This window comes from Nycticebus coucang, chromosome 3, assembly GCF_027406575.1.
Source record: "Nycticebus coucang isolate mNycCou1 chromosome 3, mNycCou1.pri, whole genome shotgun sequence".
In the NCBI taxonomy this organism is placed as follows: domain Eukaryota; kingdom Metazoa; phylum Chordata; class Mammalia; order Primates; family Lorisidae; genus Nycticebus; species Nycticebus coucang.
In genome coordinates, this window is record NC_069782.1 from 160800512 (window position 1) to 160816519 (window position 16008).

The 16008-nt window shown below is 46.6% G+C and overlaps 1 protein-coding gene and 1 pseudogene across 2 annotated transcripts; both read right to left on the reverse strand.

The window, feature by feature from the left end:
- Positions 1 to 1026: 1026 nt before the first annotated feature.
- On the reverse strand, positions 1027 to 7319 carry ECHS1 (enoyl-CoA hydratase, short chain 1). The gene is made up of 8 exons (XM_053584479.1): positions 7065 to 7319; positions 5737 to 5934; positions 5232 to 5359; positions 4467 to 4566; positions 3665 to 3769; positions 3121 to 3240; positions 2275 to 2342; positions 1027 to 1436 (listed from the first exon to the last, which is right to left on the reverse strand). Exons 1-8 carry the CDS (start codon positions 7150 to 7152, stop codon positions 1371 to 1373), a joined length of 873 nt encoding a protein of 290 aa, XP_053440454.1. The 5' UTR covers positions 7153 to 7319; the 3' UTR covers positions 1027 to 1370.
- A 42-nt stretch (positions 7320 to 7361) lies between these two features.
- LOC128581516 (glyceraldehyde-3-phosphate dehydrogenase-like) lies at positions 7362 to 13792 on the reverse strand (annotated as a pseudogene). The gene has a single exon (XR_008378863.1). The product of XR_008378863.1 is annotated as a glyceraldehyde-3-phosphate dehydrogenase-like (transcript).
- Positions 13793 to 16008: the final 2216 nt, after the last annotated feature.

The following is a 16008-nucleotide window of genomic DNA, read 5'->3' on the forward strand; positions in this document are numbered from 1 at the left end:
CCCACAGGTCTGGAGGCTGTGTTTCAGCAGATGCTGTGCTAGACTTGAGTCCTGGTTCATAGAACTCCTTGGTTCAGCGCCTTCTCACCGGGTCCTCACACGGTGGGAGCTTTTAATCAGTGACTAATCACCTCCCAAAGCCCCTGCCTCCTCATACCACCACCTGGGGTTGGGGTGTCAATGCAGGACTATGCCCAGTGAGTTAGCCTGCTACATGAGGACAAATACTGCATAATTCCACTTACTAAGACCCCAAGTAGCCAAACCCACAGATGGAAAGCAGAATGGGCTCCGGGCTGGGGACTGCACGGGGGGTCGGCAACCTGAGGGGAGCATCTGTTTGGGAAGACTGACAGGCCCCACTGGTGGTGGTGACGGCTGCACCAGGTGCACGTGCTCAATGCCCCTGACCTGGCCAAGACAGGGGCTTGTGCTGGGTGTGCATCACAAACAGAGAAGGCTAGCGGGACAGAAGATCCCCTTACAGAAGGAAACCAGGGTGCACTTTTGCATAGGAAGGACTCAGTAGAAGTGGGTCTGGGATGCCATTTCCACAGAAAGAAAACCAAGTTACCAGGCTATGCCTATGTGTACATAGTGTGAGTGTGTACATGAGTACACATGTACCTGAATGCGAGTGTGGGCATACATGAGGATGTGCACAGAGCGTACGTGTGTACATGAGCATGTGTCTACATGAGGGGATGTGTGCATTTGTGTATATGAGCACGTATGCATCAGTGTGTGTGTGCAGGATGTATGAGTGCATGTGTATGAGTGTGTACGAGGGCAAGTGTGTGTGCATGTGTGCATGAATGTGTGTGCGTGTGTGTATGTTTGCGTGCAAGAAGTCTGGAAGACACCAGCTGTTCATAGAGGCTCCCTACAAGTGTGATATGGGCAGCTTATGGTACGGTCTTCTTTTTAGCTTGAAGGCTGTCACTTACAGTGAAAAATATAAAAGTTTAAAAAACTACAGTGACAGACTATTCAGTCTCCAGAGATGATTAAAGGAAGGGCATGGTGTGATTGGAAGTGGTCACTTTAATTGATAAAGCATCTGTTTAAAGTCAGCAGACACCTGGGAGCAGCCAAGGCCACTGCTGCACATGGCGAGGACCGCAAGCCCCCTGCCGGCTAGGCAGAGTGTGTTGCACAGAAGATGAGACTTTTGATTTAGAATGTGCTCCGCTTGGAGTGCTAACACTCTCCAGGCCAAACCTTCAGTGGCTGGATGAGGTTGGCTGGCTGTGCCCCGCAGTAGCCGCAGAGAAGTGACAAGTGACACTGTTGAGAGGACAATTAACGTCCTTCCCAAACTGACAGCTGCTTTTCCTCCACACAGAGAAGCGAGGCCAGAGCAGCAGCTCTCAATGGTCTCTGAAGTTGGCCTTTCTCTTTTCTACAAATGCAGCCATCCCCTCTTTCCGGTCATCCTGGGGAAAGGAAAGGCCAAAGTAAACACTTGGGCTCCCGACTGGGCCCCACCAGTGGCCAGCGCCTCCCTCTTCATGCCTATCGGGGCCAGCAGAGAGGGGATCTTGACTCCACTGGGTGAGGCCTGCCACCAGGGTTTTCCCGTCACCTCCCATGCTAGGTGCACATACAGACCTCTTCACTTCTTCCTTAAGAGCTAAAACCATTTTTAATCTTTCTTTCATAAAACATCTAGGTATGACTTTCTGATAAAAGAGATGAACTATAATGGCAATTAAAAGATTGATTTCCTAAAAATTACTAGGAGAAATCTTAGAAAATGTTGCTTTAAGGCTTCAGATTGTAGTATTATAAGACATTTGAATCACATTCCAAATAAGTGGAATGATCTAAAAAAATTACAAGTCAAATAAATTGCCTTTATAAGTAATTTTTAAAAAAGGAGACGGGGTCTTGCTATGCTTCCCCTGGGCTGGACTCAAATTGCTGGGCCCATGAAAGCCTCCTGCCTCCACTTCTGAGTCAGCGGAGACAATAGGCACCACTGTCTGGGCTAAACTGCAATTCAGGTGACGGAGTTGCCTGCTGCCTATAGGATCAGTGCACAGACCTTTTGTAGAAGGAAATAATCTGTAATGTTTCCACACTTCTCAATTGCCAAACACTGAAGTTTTTTGCTATTATCAGGACCCACTGATAGATCTGACACAGCTGGAGAGGAAGTGAACAGTTCTGACCAAAGGGAGATGCTATTTGATGATAAAATTTGAAAGACAAACCCCAGGAGCTGTGTGACTGGAACCCGCCTGAGTCTCCAGCCGAATGCTGTTTACTCACCGTGGCAAAGGTCGAATAAAAGAGTTTCTTCTCCAGCTTATTCCCTTCTGTCAAAGTCATTTCAAAAGCTGAAAAAGAAAGCCCTGGAGTTAAGAACTAAGACGTTAGAGTTGGGAATGCAGAACTTCTTCCTCTTCTAACAGCTCAACAGGTGCCTCAGTGAGGACGTTGCCAGATGCCTGCTGCCCTGCAAAGCCTCAGTGAGGACGTTGCCAGATGCCTGCTGCCCTGCAAAATCAGCTCCTCTGATTAAGGCTGACAGTGCAGCTCAAAAGGATGGCCACACCACTGAGATAAATGGGCTCAGAGGCCATGCACTGAGGTTACACACACTGGGCTGGGCTGTCTCTTCTACATGCTGAGATTGTTACATTAAAACTCAGGCAGTTCTGAGACAACGAAGGTCAGAGCCGCTTCCCCGGCACACAGAGAGCTAAGGGAATCCAGGCTGAGCACGGACAGGGTGGCATCCACCCCTGGGCCCTTGGGGGTGTCTCTGGTGGGCTGAGCTTGCAGCCCAGGCCAGGGAAGTATCCCCAGCTCTCCCAGAAGCAGGGTAACGGTTTGATTTCAGGACTTTCTTTAGCACTTGCTGCTACCCTCATCCCCTTCCCTCCTGGGCCTCGCTTATCCTCCTGGGCCTGGCAGTTCTTGGGCCCTGGTCCAAAGGGAACTCAAGAACACTTCAGGAGAACTTAGGAGTTAGTGATAAGAAAGTAGAATTTGACAAAGAGCTAAAATTGAAACCCTGAGAATCCTGCCGTTTCTGCCAAGGGTGCAACCAGCAGAGCCTGCCAGCTGCCACAAGGACTCTCCCTCCTCCCTGTATCCTGGCAGAGCCCCTACCTGCATTCACTGATTCTTTGGCCATTGCTGCTATAACTTTAGAACTGCTGGCAATCTTTTCCGCACACTGGATGGCTTCTTCCACCAGCGTCTCCACAGGAAAAATCTTGCTTACAAGACCTGAAACACGAAAAAGGTGGTGAGTAACATTCAAAACAGCACCAGTTCTGCTTCTTTTTGGTCCTGGTTACCTTTTGGGAGTACCTAAGTCTTTCAGAACACGACAAAGGGTTGGCTTCTGTGGGGAAGGTACCCCCAGAAGCATGTCACTGTGCTCAGATGGGCAGGCCAGGCTGTCCACAGCACTGGATGGCAGAGACGGTCAGACATGGGGACTGTACTCATCGACGGGCATGGAAAGCCCGTCCTGCTAGGACAATCTATGCGTAGGGTTAGTTTCATACATTTCAAAATATAGAAACAAAATGCAGTCATGCCCTGCCGCTGGGTTTTCTGGACTCCAAACTTGTGTGGTTACCCATAGGGACAATGAGGAAACAGCTGAGAGGCCCCACCTGGCTCTTGTGGCCACCCTGACCCACACCTGCTTGCTTGGCCTCCTGGGCTGAGATCCGATCACCGGTGAGGACCATTTCCATTGCCAGGGACTTCCCAACGGCACGGGTCAGCCTCTGAGTGCCACCAGCTCCTGCAGGACAGAGGGGCTAGTCACATGGCACTATAGCAGGTCAGGGTGCTCCCCTGTCCCCTCAGGTGTGTGGCTCTGTGGGCCCTTCCCTGGGCTCTTTTGTAAATAGTCCAGCTGCTTCCGGGGCTCCCTGACTGCAGCTCAGCTGCTCTCTCTTAGGCCTGTCCGGCCCCCAAGCACTCACTGACACCCAGACCTCCTCCTCCCAGGTCTGCCAGGTAGAACCTTGGGTGACAGCAGGTCTGACTCCCTGCTCTTCCAGACCTGATGAGGCCATGGGACCTCCAAGGCCAGGGAGATGAGAGTGGATAGGGTCTGAGGCACGCTGGCCAGTGCTATCAGCACCAGCCTAGGGTTACCTTATTCTCCCTCCCAAGCTCCTGACCTAGGCGATCTGCTATGTACACAGAGCAAGAGCGGGAGCCATGTGGTCAGAAGCCAATGTGAGTGGTCTCTCCGGACAGTTCTGATATGAGACCCGGCCATGACTGCAGGATTAGGACATGGCCCTGGGGCCCCTAGGGCCATTTTTTCCCACTTCTATGTGCAAAGGGCAATGACCAGACATGGGCAGTCCACCAGGGCCTATGGTTAGGTGCCAGCCATGGACCCTAAGATGGCATGTGGCCCCTAAGACACAGGCAAATTTTGAGGGATTACTTGAAATGCCTATACTAGAAACAGCATCACTCCTTACCTGGGATGGTTCCTAGGAGGATTTCTGGCTGTCCAAACTGGGCCTTCTCACCAGCATAGATGATGTCACACATCATGGCAAGCTCACAGCCACCGCCCAACTACAAAACACATTCAGCACTAGGAGGGCAGTCTTACTGGGGAACCCAGTCAGAAAGTCATTTTAAAATTTCCATTAAAATGACAACATTCAGGCTGAGGCAACAATTACTACAGCGGTGCAAAGTTGGTTAGCTGTCATGACAATACATACACGTGGCTGGTGCTGTTCACAGGGAGCTGGCTAACTTATTTTGCAAAGGGCCAGAGAGTTAATGCTTTCAGCTTTGCGTCTCCTATGGTCTCTGCTGTGACTGCTCCACTCTGCTGTCACGGCTCTAACAGCCACAGAAGACACATCCACAGAGGTGTGGGTATGGCTCTACTGGCTGAGCTCTGGCTCACACGCAAGGGAGTGTCATGAAATAATCATCTCGCAACTTCCAGACACTCCTCACAACCACAGAGACCAAATACAAAGGACAGAGCTCTTCACCGTAGAAAATAAGTTAGTTCATTACGTTGCTCAGACCAGAATAGCATTAAAACAGGATAGAACAGCCAAAGCCAACACCTACACCCTGAACAGCTGTGCTGGGCAGCATTTGAATGTCACCAAAAAGACAGATGCAGACACATTTCCTCTCTGCAAAGATCTCCATAGGCTTTACAGGCACCAGTGCACTCCTTGGAGCATTCTGTGGAGACCCTGGACATCAGCACTCACCGCATAGCCATTGACGGCAGCGATGACCGGCTTCCTGATGCGGGTGAGCTTGTCCCAGTGGCTCAAGAACTTGCCAGAGTAACAGTCCTGAAATGTCCGGTTCTGCATTTCCTTGATGTCAGCTCCAGCTAGGAGGAGACATGAGGTTCCAGTTGGCAGAGAGCCTATCAGTTCTGTGCCCCTGACCCCAGCACTGGGGATGCTAGGCCTGGCCATGTGGACACCGGGCTATGTGTTACAGTAGAGGTGACACAGAGAGCCACAGGGTAGGTGACAGGTGCGAGGTAGGCCCAGAGAGCTGGACTTATTCATCAGTCACTTGACACACACAAAGCTTGACTGTCAAGGCATGAATCCCTCTGGCAAAGCCCACATGGACGTTTGGCATATACAGCTTCAGTTTGCACTGTCCCTTAAATAAATCCCCAATTTCTGCCATCACAGAGATACACAGGTGTTCCCCACCCTCACCCAGAGGACAGGGCCGCCATCGCTGCAACCACACCTGCAAATGCCTTATCTCCACCAGTGAGGACGATGGCCCCCACAACTGGGTCATCCTCAAAGGCCACCAGTGCCTGGTTGAGCTCTTCAATCAGGCCATTGCAAAGAGCATTGAGTGCTTTCGGGCGGTTCAGTTGGATCAATCCCACGGTGTTGTTCTTCCCCCTTTTTTCTGTGATGATGTACTCAAAGTTAGCACCTAGGGCAAGAAGGCAGAAAAGGATATCCATTCACAAGGAATCCTCCTGGGAGGTGGGAAGGTTTGTGCCCTGTAGTGGATGCAGTGGTCCGGAGAAGCCCAGCTCAGGAGGCTCCAGAGTGCAGCTCTGTGTCACATGTTGGCCTTGGCATCACCCTCTGCTTTCACAATTGAGTGTTGTCTGAAGTTATGGAATAATCCCCAGCACAGAACACAGCCCACAGCTGCTTTCCTTCTCCTAATGAGCTTTGGTCAGCTCCTCCCAGGACAAGGCACTAAAGACGCCCAGGATTCTACCAAAACAAGGTACAGGGAAATATCCCTTTTCAAAAATGCCAATGGGGAATTAGCTTCAGCCTTGCAAGGTGGACAAGGTGGAGGGAGGCAGACAGATGCAAAGGACAACCGTGTTCCTGGGTGACTGCCATGGCTGGCAGGGGTGGCTCACTCAGACTGAGGACTGGTGGAATCAACGGACTCAGAGAGGAAGAAGGTTCACTGATATGACAAAGGAGAATGCCGGAGCACTGCCTGTGGTTCTGCTGGGGAGTAGTGCACATGAAGCATGCAGCAGGGGGCAGAAGGGATACGGAGAACTTGGACATGAGATCACACACTGGGCAGTCCACAGTGTACGTGGGGGGAAAGAGGAAGGGGACCAAGGCTCATCCTCAGCTCCAAAGCAGGGCCACACTCCTGCAGACGCTGGCGTAAATGAAGGCTGCAGGTGTGTCCGGCCCCAGGTGAGCCATGAGGGGAGGAGACAAGATGGGCAGTCTGAAGGACAGAGAAGAGAGGGGCACTGGCCTGGGCAGGAGGCGCCACAGCACAAGACGCGCCTGCACTTAAGGCCCCGGTCCATGCTGCCCCTGCTCCCCCCAAAACTGGTGAGCTCGGGGCGGAAGGGGGGAACAGCGCCCAAGCCAGCAGGCCAAAGAGTTTAGCCTGGGCCTGAGACCCAACGAGAGGTACCAGCGAGACACCGTGGCCCCCTGCCGACCCCAGAACCTCCTGGCAGAAGGAGGTCCAGAGGCTGCCGGTTTGGGGGAGTCGGGATCTTGGCCAGGGTCAGGGGTCCGGGTCTGTGCCAGGGACACGCTAGGGCCGCCCACCTTCAGCCCCGCACTCACCGGAGGCGAAGCACCGCAGCACAGGGCCACGCAGCAGCGAGCCGCGGGCGCGGGGCAGAAGGGCCAGCAGGGTCAGCAGGGAGGCCATGGCGCTAGAGGACGGCTCGCTCCGCCCGGGAGCTGCCTCCTCCACGCGCCACTCAGGGAGCGCCCCGCCCCTAAGGTCGGAGTGGTGAGAGCAGGTGATCTCGCGAGAGCAGGGAGGCAGGCGGGGCTCTCTCTGATCGACTCCCGCCCACTGCCACCCTCCGAGAGCTGGACTTCCGCCTCCAGTGGCTTAGACTGGAGGCCGGGGGCCCTGGAGGATCGCGGGAAGGAGCGGGCCCGCCCCCCTCTCCCACGCCCCCTTCTCCGACCCCTCCCCTTCGCGCTACTCCAGGTCCCCGCGCCCCAGCCCCAGCACCCCACGATCCTCTCTCGCGTGACCACGGACCACGCTCTTTCTTGGGAGGAACTGCGGGGCTCCCACGAAGTTGTGGTCCCGCCACCCTAAGGTTGGCCTCGGCGGACCGTGTGTGGCAGCTGCGCAGCTACTGAGAGCCGTGTTAGCGACCTTTTCATTTTCATAAAAGCATTTTAGGACTTAAACGTTGAAACGTAATGAAATTTTGATTCATTTAAATTATTTTCATTTATGACATTGGAACATTTAGAAACGTAGTATCAGGTCTCCATTGGTATTCTTGACCAAACACTAGGGTGGAGAGGGGATGAAACATCACCTGTAAGTGAAAAGCAAAACTGTTATTTTCAAGAAAATAATTCAGTTCAAACCAGAACCACTTACCAAAACACCAAAACTTTATTTCTAGACTGAAGTAAAGAAGAAACATTTTCTTTTTTGAGACAGAGTCTCACTTTGTCAACCTTGGTAAAGTGCTGTGATGTCACAGCTCACAGCAACCTCAGACTCCTGGGCTTAAATGATTTCTTGCCTCAGCCTCCCAAGTAGCTGGGACTACAGGCGCCCGCCACAATGCCCAGCTATTTTTTTTTTTTTTTTTTGGTTGCAGTTGTCATTGTTGTTTTAGCAGGCCTGGGCTGGGTTTGAACCTGCCAGCCCCAGTGTATGTGGCCGGTGTCCTTACCCACTGAGCTACTGGAGCCACCCATAATTTTTTTTAAAGAGGAGACATTTTCATGTAAACAGAAACAGATCACCCATAAACCTTTACTAAAAAAGAACTTTGGTATTAGTGTCCGTTAAAGATAGGCCTCAAACAAAATGGCTTACCATTAAGAGCAGCTCACACCTGTAATCACAGCACTCTGGGAGGCTGAGGGGGGAGAACAGCTTGAGCTCAGGAGTTCCAGACCAGTCTGAGCAAGAGTGAGACCCGGTCTCTACTAAAAATAGAAAAACTGGCTGGAAACTAGCCAGTTGTGTGGGGTACTTTGTAGTCCCAGCTACTTGGGAGGCTAAGGCAAGATGATTGCTTGAGCCCAAGAGTTTGAGGTTGCTGTGAACTATGACACCACCGCACTCAACCCCAGAGTGATTGAGTGAGACTCTGTCTTTAAAAAGCAAAAAAAAGGGGCCGGACACGGTGGCTCATGCCTGTAATCCTAGCACTCTGGGAGGCTGAGGTGGGTGGATTGACTTAGCTCACAGGTTCAAGACCAGCCTGAGCCAGCATGAGACCTCATCTCTAAAAATAGCCGGGTTTTGTGGCAGGCGCCTGTAGTCCCAGCGACTTGAGAGGCTGAGGCAAGAGGATTGCTTCAGCCCAAGAGTTTGAAGTTGCTGCGAACTCTGTCTCAACAAAAAAAAAAAAAAAAAAAGAAGAAGAAATAGCTCAAACACAAAAGTGTTCGCTAACAACCCAGGGTTAGTGTTGACATCTGTGAGTTACTGTCCTCAGTAAAGAAATTTAGGGACAAAAGCACGAGCTGCAAAAGAAAAATATTAGATAGAGTTCACCAAAATTAAACCTTTTATGTTTGAAAGGGGACTATTGAGATAGTGAAAAAACATTCACAGAATGAGAGAATATTTTTGTTTTTTAAAATTATTTTTAATTAAATCATACCTGTGTACATCGATGCATTTATGGGGTGATGTTCTGGAGAGCCCCATGACCATCACGGCACAACTTCCCAGAGGGGCCATCCACAGTCTTCTGGGTGGCAGTGATGGCATGGACTATGGTCATGAGTCCTTCCACAAGGCCAAAGTTGTCATGGATGACCTTAGCCAAGGGGGCTAAGCAGTTGGTGGTGCAGGAGGCATTGCTGACAATGCTGAAGCTGTTTTTGTACTTCTCATGGTTCACACCCATCACAAACATGGGGGCATCAGCAGAAGGGGTAGAGATGATGACCCTTTTGGCACCCCCCTTTAGGTGAGCCCCAGCCTTCTCCATGGTGGTGAAGATGCCAGTGGACTCCACAACATATTCAGCGCCTGCCTCACTCCAGTTGATTTTGGTGGAATCTCGCTCCTAGAAGATGGTTATGGGATTTCTATTGATGGCAAGCTTCCTGTTCTCAGCCTTTTCTGTGCCATAGAATTTGCCATGGGTGGAATCACACTGGAACATGTAGACTATGTAGTTGAGGTCACTGAAGTGGTCATTGATGGCGACAATATCCACTTTGCCAGAGTTAAAAGCAGCCCTGGTGACCAAGCGCCCAATACAACCAAAGCCATTTATTCTGACCTTCACTTTCACCATGGTGCCTTGGGGATGTGGCTGGCGCTGCACTAGAAGTGGCTGTCTGATGAATGGGAGCCTGATGACCAGAGAGCCTAATTTCTTAATAGTTTTGAAATGTACCATTGCATCATGCACATTATGTGAGGACCCCCAAATACCCTTTTTCCCTCCCATATCCCCCTTTCCCTCCCCTCTTTCTCCTCTTCCCTTCTACTTTCTGGACTATAGTTATGTTTTGCCATTCATATGAGTGTGTAGGTGATTATATATTGATTTCATAGTACTATTGAGTTCATTAGATACTTTTTTCCCCATTCTTGAGACACTTTACTAAGAAGAATATGTTCTAGCTCTATCCAGGTAAACATAAAAGATGTGAAGTCTCCATCTTTTTTACGGCTACATAGCATTCCATGGTGTACATATACCACAATTTGTTAATCCATTCATGGGTCAATGGGCACTTGGTTTCCATGTCCTGGCTATTATGAATTGGGCTGCAATAAACATTCTGGTGCAAATGTCTTTGTTGTAAAACGCTTTTTGACCATCTGGGTATATACCTAGTAAAGGAATTGCAGGATCAAATGGTAGGTCTACTTTTAGATCCTTGAGTTTTCTCCAAACTTCTTTCCAAAAAGGTCGTATTAGCTTGTATTCCTATCAGCAGTGTAGAAGCATTCCCTTCTCTCCACATCCACTCCAACATCTGTAGTTTTGGGATTTTGTGATGTGGGCTAATCTTATTGAAGTTAGATGATATCTCAAAGTGGTTTTGATTTGCATTTCTCTGATGATTAAGGATGATGAGCATTTTTTCATGTGTTTGTAGGCCATGCACCTGTCTTCATCAGAGAATTTTCTGTTCAAGTCTCTTGCCCATGTAGAAATGGGGTTATATAGTCTTTTCTTATTGATCAGTTTGAGTTCTCTGTAGATTCCAGTTATCAGACCTTTGTCAGAAGCATAACCTGCAAAAATCTTCTTCTATTCTGAAGGTTGTCTGTTTGCTTCACTTACTGTGCTCTTGGCTGTGCAAAAGCTTTTTAGTTTGATCAGATTCCAGTAATGTATTTTTGGTGTTGCTTCAATTGCCTGGGGCGGGGGGGGGAAGTCCTCCTCATAAAATATTCTCCCTGGCCAATCTCTTCAAGTGTTTTCCCTGCACACTTTTCTAGTATTTTTATAGTTTCATGTCTTAAGCTTACTTTTTTTATCCAGTGAGAATCAATTTTTGTTAATGGTGAAAGGTGGGGGTCCAGTTTCAGTCTTCTACAGGTCGCCAGCCAGTTCACCCAGCACCAGTTGTTAAATAGGGAGTGTTTCCCCCACTGAACAATTATGATAGGTTTGTTTAAGATCAAATGATAAGTAGTTGGTTTCATCTCTTTGTTCTCTATTCTGTTCCATAAATCTACAGCTCTGTTTTTGTGCCAGTACCATGCTGTTTTGATCACTATAGATTTAAAGTATAGCCTGAAGTCTGGTAACGTGATACCTCCTGGTTTGTTCTTATTTCTGAGTAATGCATTTGTTATTTGAGGTTTTTTTCTGATTCCATATAAAATGAAGCACTATTTTTTCAAGTTCTTTAAGTATGACAATGGTGCTTTAATAGGGATTGCATTTAATCTGTAGAATGCTTTGGGTAGTATGGACATTTTAACAATGTTGATTCTTCCCAGCCATGAGCATGGTATATTTTTCCATTTGTTGACATCTTCAGCTATTTGTTGTTGTTTGCAGTTTTTGGCCAGGGCTAGATTTGAACCCACCACCTCTGGTATATGGGGCCAGCACCCTACTCCTTGAGCCACAGGTGCCACCCCTTCAGCTATTTCTTTTCTCAGAGTTTCACAGTTCTCTTCGTGAAGATCTTTCACATCCTTTTACCGAATTTACGGTTAGGTAAATTCCCAGATATTTCATCTTTGGCACTTTTGTTAAAGCAATAGAGTCCTTGACTATATTTTCAGCTTTACTATTGTTGGCATATATAAAAGCTACTGACTTGTAAGTATTGATTTTGTATCTTGAGACACTGCTGTATTCCTTGACCACTTCTAAGAGTTTTAAAATTGATTCCCTGGGATTTTCCAGGTATAGGATCATATCATCAATGAAGAGTGAGAGTTTGATATCCTCTGACCCTATTTGGATACCCTTGATTGCCTTCTCTTGCCTGATTGCGATGGCTAAGACTTCCATTACTATGTTGAATAGCAATGGAGACAGTGGGCATCCTTGCCTCATTCCTGATCTGAGTGGAAATGTTTTCAATTTTACACCATTCAATATGATACTGGATGTGAGTTTGCTGTAGATGGCCTCTATCAGGTTAAGAAATGTCCCTTCTGTGCCTATTTTCTTTCTTTCTTTCTTTTTTGTAGAGACAGGGTCTCACCTTATGGCCCTCGGTAGAGTGCTGTGGCATCACACAGCTCACAGCAACCTCCAACTCCTGGGCTTAAGCGATTCTCTTGCCTCAGCCTCCCGAGTAGCTGGGCCTACAGGCGCCCACCACAACGCCCGGCTATTTTTTTGTTGTTACAGTTCGGCCAGGGCTGGGTTTGAACCCACCACTCTGGGTATATGGGGCTGGCACCTTACTGACTGAGTCACAGGTGCTGCCCCCCCATGCCTATTATCTTAAGTGTTCTGATCATGAAAGGATGCTGGATATTATTAAAGGCTTTTTCTGTGTCAATTGAGGATCATGTGGTCTTTGTTTTTTATTTTATTAGTGTGATATAGTATATTTATAGATTTGTGTATGTTGAACCAACCCTGTAACCCTGGCATAAAACCAACTTGATCATGGTGTATATTTTTTATTTTTATTTTTTTGCAGTTTTTGGCCGAGACAGGGTTTGAACTGCCACCTCTGGCATATGGGGCCAGCACCCTACTCCTGTGAGCCACAGGCACTGCCCCTGGTTGTATAATTTTTTTGATGTGTTATTGAATTCTGTTTGCTAGATCTTATTATTTTTGCATCAATATTCATTAATGATATTGGTCTATAATTTTCTTTCTTTGTTGAATCCTTTCCTGGTTTGGGTATCAGGGTGATATTTGCTTCATAGAACATCTTGGGAAGTTTTCCTTCTTTTTCTATGCTTTGGAAAACATTATATATTATAGGTACTAGTTCCTCTTGAAAGGTTTGATAGAATTCAAATGTGAAGCCATCTGGTTCTGGACTTTTCTTTTTGGGAGATTTCATATTGTTGATGCTATTTCAGTGATTGATATAGGTCTATTCAAGATTTCTAATTATTTCTGGTTGAGTCTAGGAAGGTGGTGTGCTTCCAGGTATTGGTCCATTTCCTTCAGATTTTCATATTTCTGGGAATAGATATTTTTGTAGTAATCATTGAGGATTTTTTGAATTTCTGAAGTGTCTGTTGTTATTTCTCCTTTATAGTTTCTGATAGATGATATTAGAGATTTTACTTTTCTATTTCTGGTTAGGTTGGCCAAAGGTTTATCAATTTTGTTAATCTTTTCAAAAAACCAACTTTTTGTTTCGTTGATCTTCTGAATGATTCTTCTGTTTTCAATTTCAATTAATTCTGCCCTAATTTTGGTTATTTCTTTTCTTCTGCTGGGTTTGGGGTTGGAATGTTCTTCCCTTTCCAGTTGCTTGAGATGATCCATTAAGTTGTTGGCTTCCGTGTTTTCTTGATGAAGGCTTCCAATGCTATAAATTTCCCTCATAGGACTGCCTTTGCAGTATCCCGCAGGTTTTGATAATTTGTGTCTTCATTATAATTTTGTTCCAAAAATTTGATTTCCTTCTTAATCTCGTCTTTGACCCAGCTGTCATTCAGCCTAAGATTATTTAGTTTCCATGTCTTTGTTTGAGTATGAACATTCCTGTTGCTGTTGAGTTCAACTTTTATTCCACAGTGGTCTGAGAAGATACAAGGAATAATTTCTGTACTTTTAAATTTGCTGAGGTTAGACTTGTGTCCTAGAATATGTTCTATTTTGGAGGATGACCCGGGACTAATGAGAAGAATTTATATTCAGTTTTATTAGGGTGAAATGTTCTATTGAGGTCTGTAAAGTCTATTTGTTCTGGATCAGTTTTAAGTCTAATATTTCTTTGTTTAGTTTCTTCTTGGAGGATCTATCCAAAACTGTCAAAGGGGTGTTAAAATCTCCAATATTATAGTGCAGGAAGATATCAAGTTGTTCATATCCATTAGGGTCTGCTTTATGAATTGAGGAACATTCTGGTAGGGTGCATAAATGTTAATTATTGAAATCTCTTCATGTTGGGTGTTTCCCTTGACCATATGTAGTGACCTCCCTTATCTTTCTTTATCTTTGTCGGTTTAAAGCCAATTTTATCTGCTGCTAAAATTGCAACCCCTGCTTTTTTCTGGTTTCCAATTTGCCTGTATTATACAAGTCCATCCCTTCACCCTAAGTCTATTTTTATCCTTTAAGGTAAGGTGAGAGTCCTGTATACAGCAGATATCCAGTCTGAGTTTATGTATCCCGCCAGGCAGCCTGTGCCTCCTTAGAGGACAATTTAAACCATTCACATTAATTGAGAGAATTGATAAGCCTAGTTGTGTTTCAGTTGTCATGATTTTTGGATGTCCAGTGGACATTTTTAATCCTTTTGCCACTGTGGAAGTTGGGTTTTGTTAAAAAATTTCTGAGTGAGTTTACTTTGGAGGTAGAGTATTGTGCTGGTCATTGTGGAGTATGGGTCTGAGAATATCCTGGAGACCTGGTTTACTTATGACAAATTTCTTCAACATGTCTGTGTCATTAAAATATTTGATTTCTCCATAACAAATGAAACTCAGTTTAGCTGGATACAGGATCCTGGGCTGGAAGTTGTTTTGTTTTAGGAGATTGAAGGTCAATGACCATCTTCTTCTGGCTAGAAATGTTTCAGCTGAGAGATCTGCAGTCATTCTGATACTTCTCCCTTTGTAGGTGATGCTTCTCTGGCTGCTTGCAGAATTTTCTCCTTCGTCTTAACTTTGGCAAAGTTAATCACAATGTGTCTAGGGGATTCTTTATTTGGATTGAGTCTTGCTGGGGTTCTGAAACTGTCTGCTATCTGAAGTTCTGTATCTCTTGCAATGTTTGGGAAATTCTCCCCCAAAATCTCTTCAGTATAGCATCTGTACCTTTAGGACCATTTTTTCTCCTTTGGGAATTCCTATAAGATGAATGTTTGATCCTTTGGAGTGATCCCACAACTCTCTCAGGGAGTGATCAGTTTTTGGTCTCCATTTGTCTGCCTCTTTGAGTGTTTGGGAACATTCAAAAGCTTTGTCTTCAATTTCAGAGATCCTTTCTTCTGCCTGGTCAATTCTATTACTGAGGGATTCTACTGGATTTTGGAACTCCTCAACCAACTTTTTTATTTCCTTGAGCTCTACTCTGTTCACATTATGTCCATATCTTTGGTGACTTGGGCTTCGAATTCATTAATTTCTTGAGATAACTTTAGAGCTACTCTTTGGAATTCAATTTCTATCTTTTCCTCCATTCTATTTATCTTTTTTGCAATCCATATTCTGAATTCGATTTCTGACATTGCTGCCATTTGTCTATGCATGGCATCTTCAGTTGTATCTCCTTTGTCATTTCTTGCAGGGGTTGATCTACACTGGTTATTCATGTTGCCAGAGTTCTTCTGTTGGGTCCGCACCATGTTTATTTTCCACCATTTGGTTTTTATAACTGGGTAGGGTGAGATTGAATTGGGGTTCCCAGGTAGTACAGATAGCCCCTTACCAAAGCACTAGGCTTTGTAATTGTGGCTTATCTCCTACAACCTTACAAAAGCCCCTTTCAGAGTTTTGGCCAGAGAGTCTGAGTACCTACTTGGTGAGAGTGCAAGCTAGCTCTGTTTTGATATCAGCCAACCTCTACCCTATCCCAAAAAAAACACATTATTAGCTTTAAATCTCAACTATGAAGACATACAAACAACTGCGGTGCCCAGCCCCCACCCTTCAGTTCTTTTCCACTACAGAACTTTGAAGGTCAACCTCAAAATGTCCCCAAGTGGACAGCCCCAGACACAGGTTCCAACTAAATTGTCTCAGGCAGTGCGAACCCTGCTCAACAGAGAGGGATTCAAGGGTCTCCAACAGCACAACTGGAACCAGGGAGCCACACTCCCACCTGCCAGACTTGGTCCACACTGTTGTCTGCTTCTTTGCTCACAGGCCAGTTGGAGTCAGGGGCCATGCCCCTGACCATTGGTCTCAGTCCACACCCAGCTAGCCTCTGCTTGCCATACCAGTTGG

What these genes read in the sequence shown, in the direction of transcription:
- ECHS1 (XM_053584479.1), bottom strand. Translation starts at nt 7,152, where the DNA reads ATGGCCTCCCTGCTGACCCTGCTGGCCCTTCTGCCCCGCGCCCGCGGC. An exon ending in CCAGGAGGCCAAGCAAGCAG is followed by an intron (nt 3,241 to 3,664) that starts GTGTGGGTCAGG and finishes TTCGTGTTTCAG; the next exon opens with GTCTTGTAAGCAAGATTTTT. An exon ending in CAAAGAATCAGTGAATGCAG is followed by an intron (nt 2,343 to 3,120) that starts GTAGGGGCTCTG and finishes TTTCTTTTTCAG; the next exon opens with CTTTTGAAATGACTTTGACA.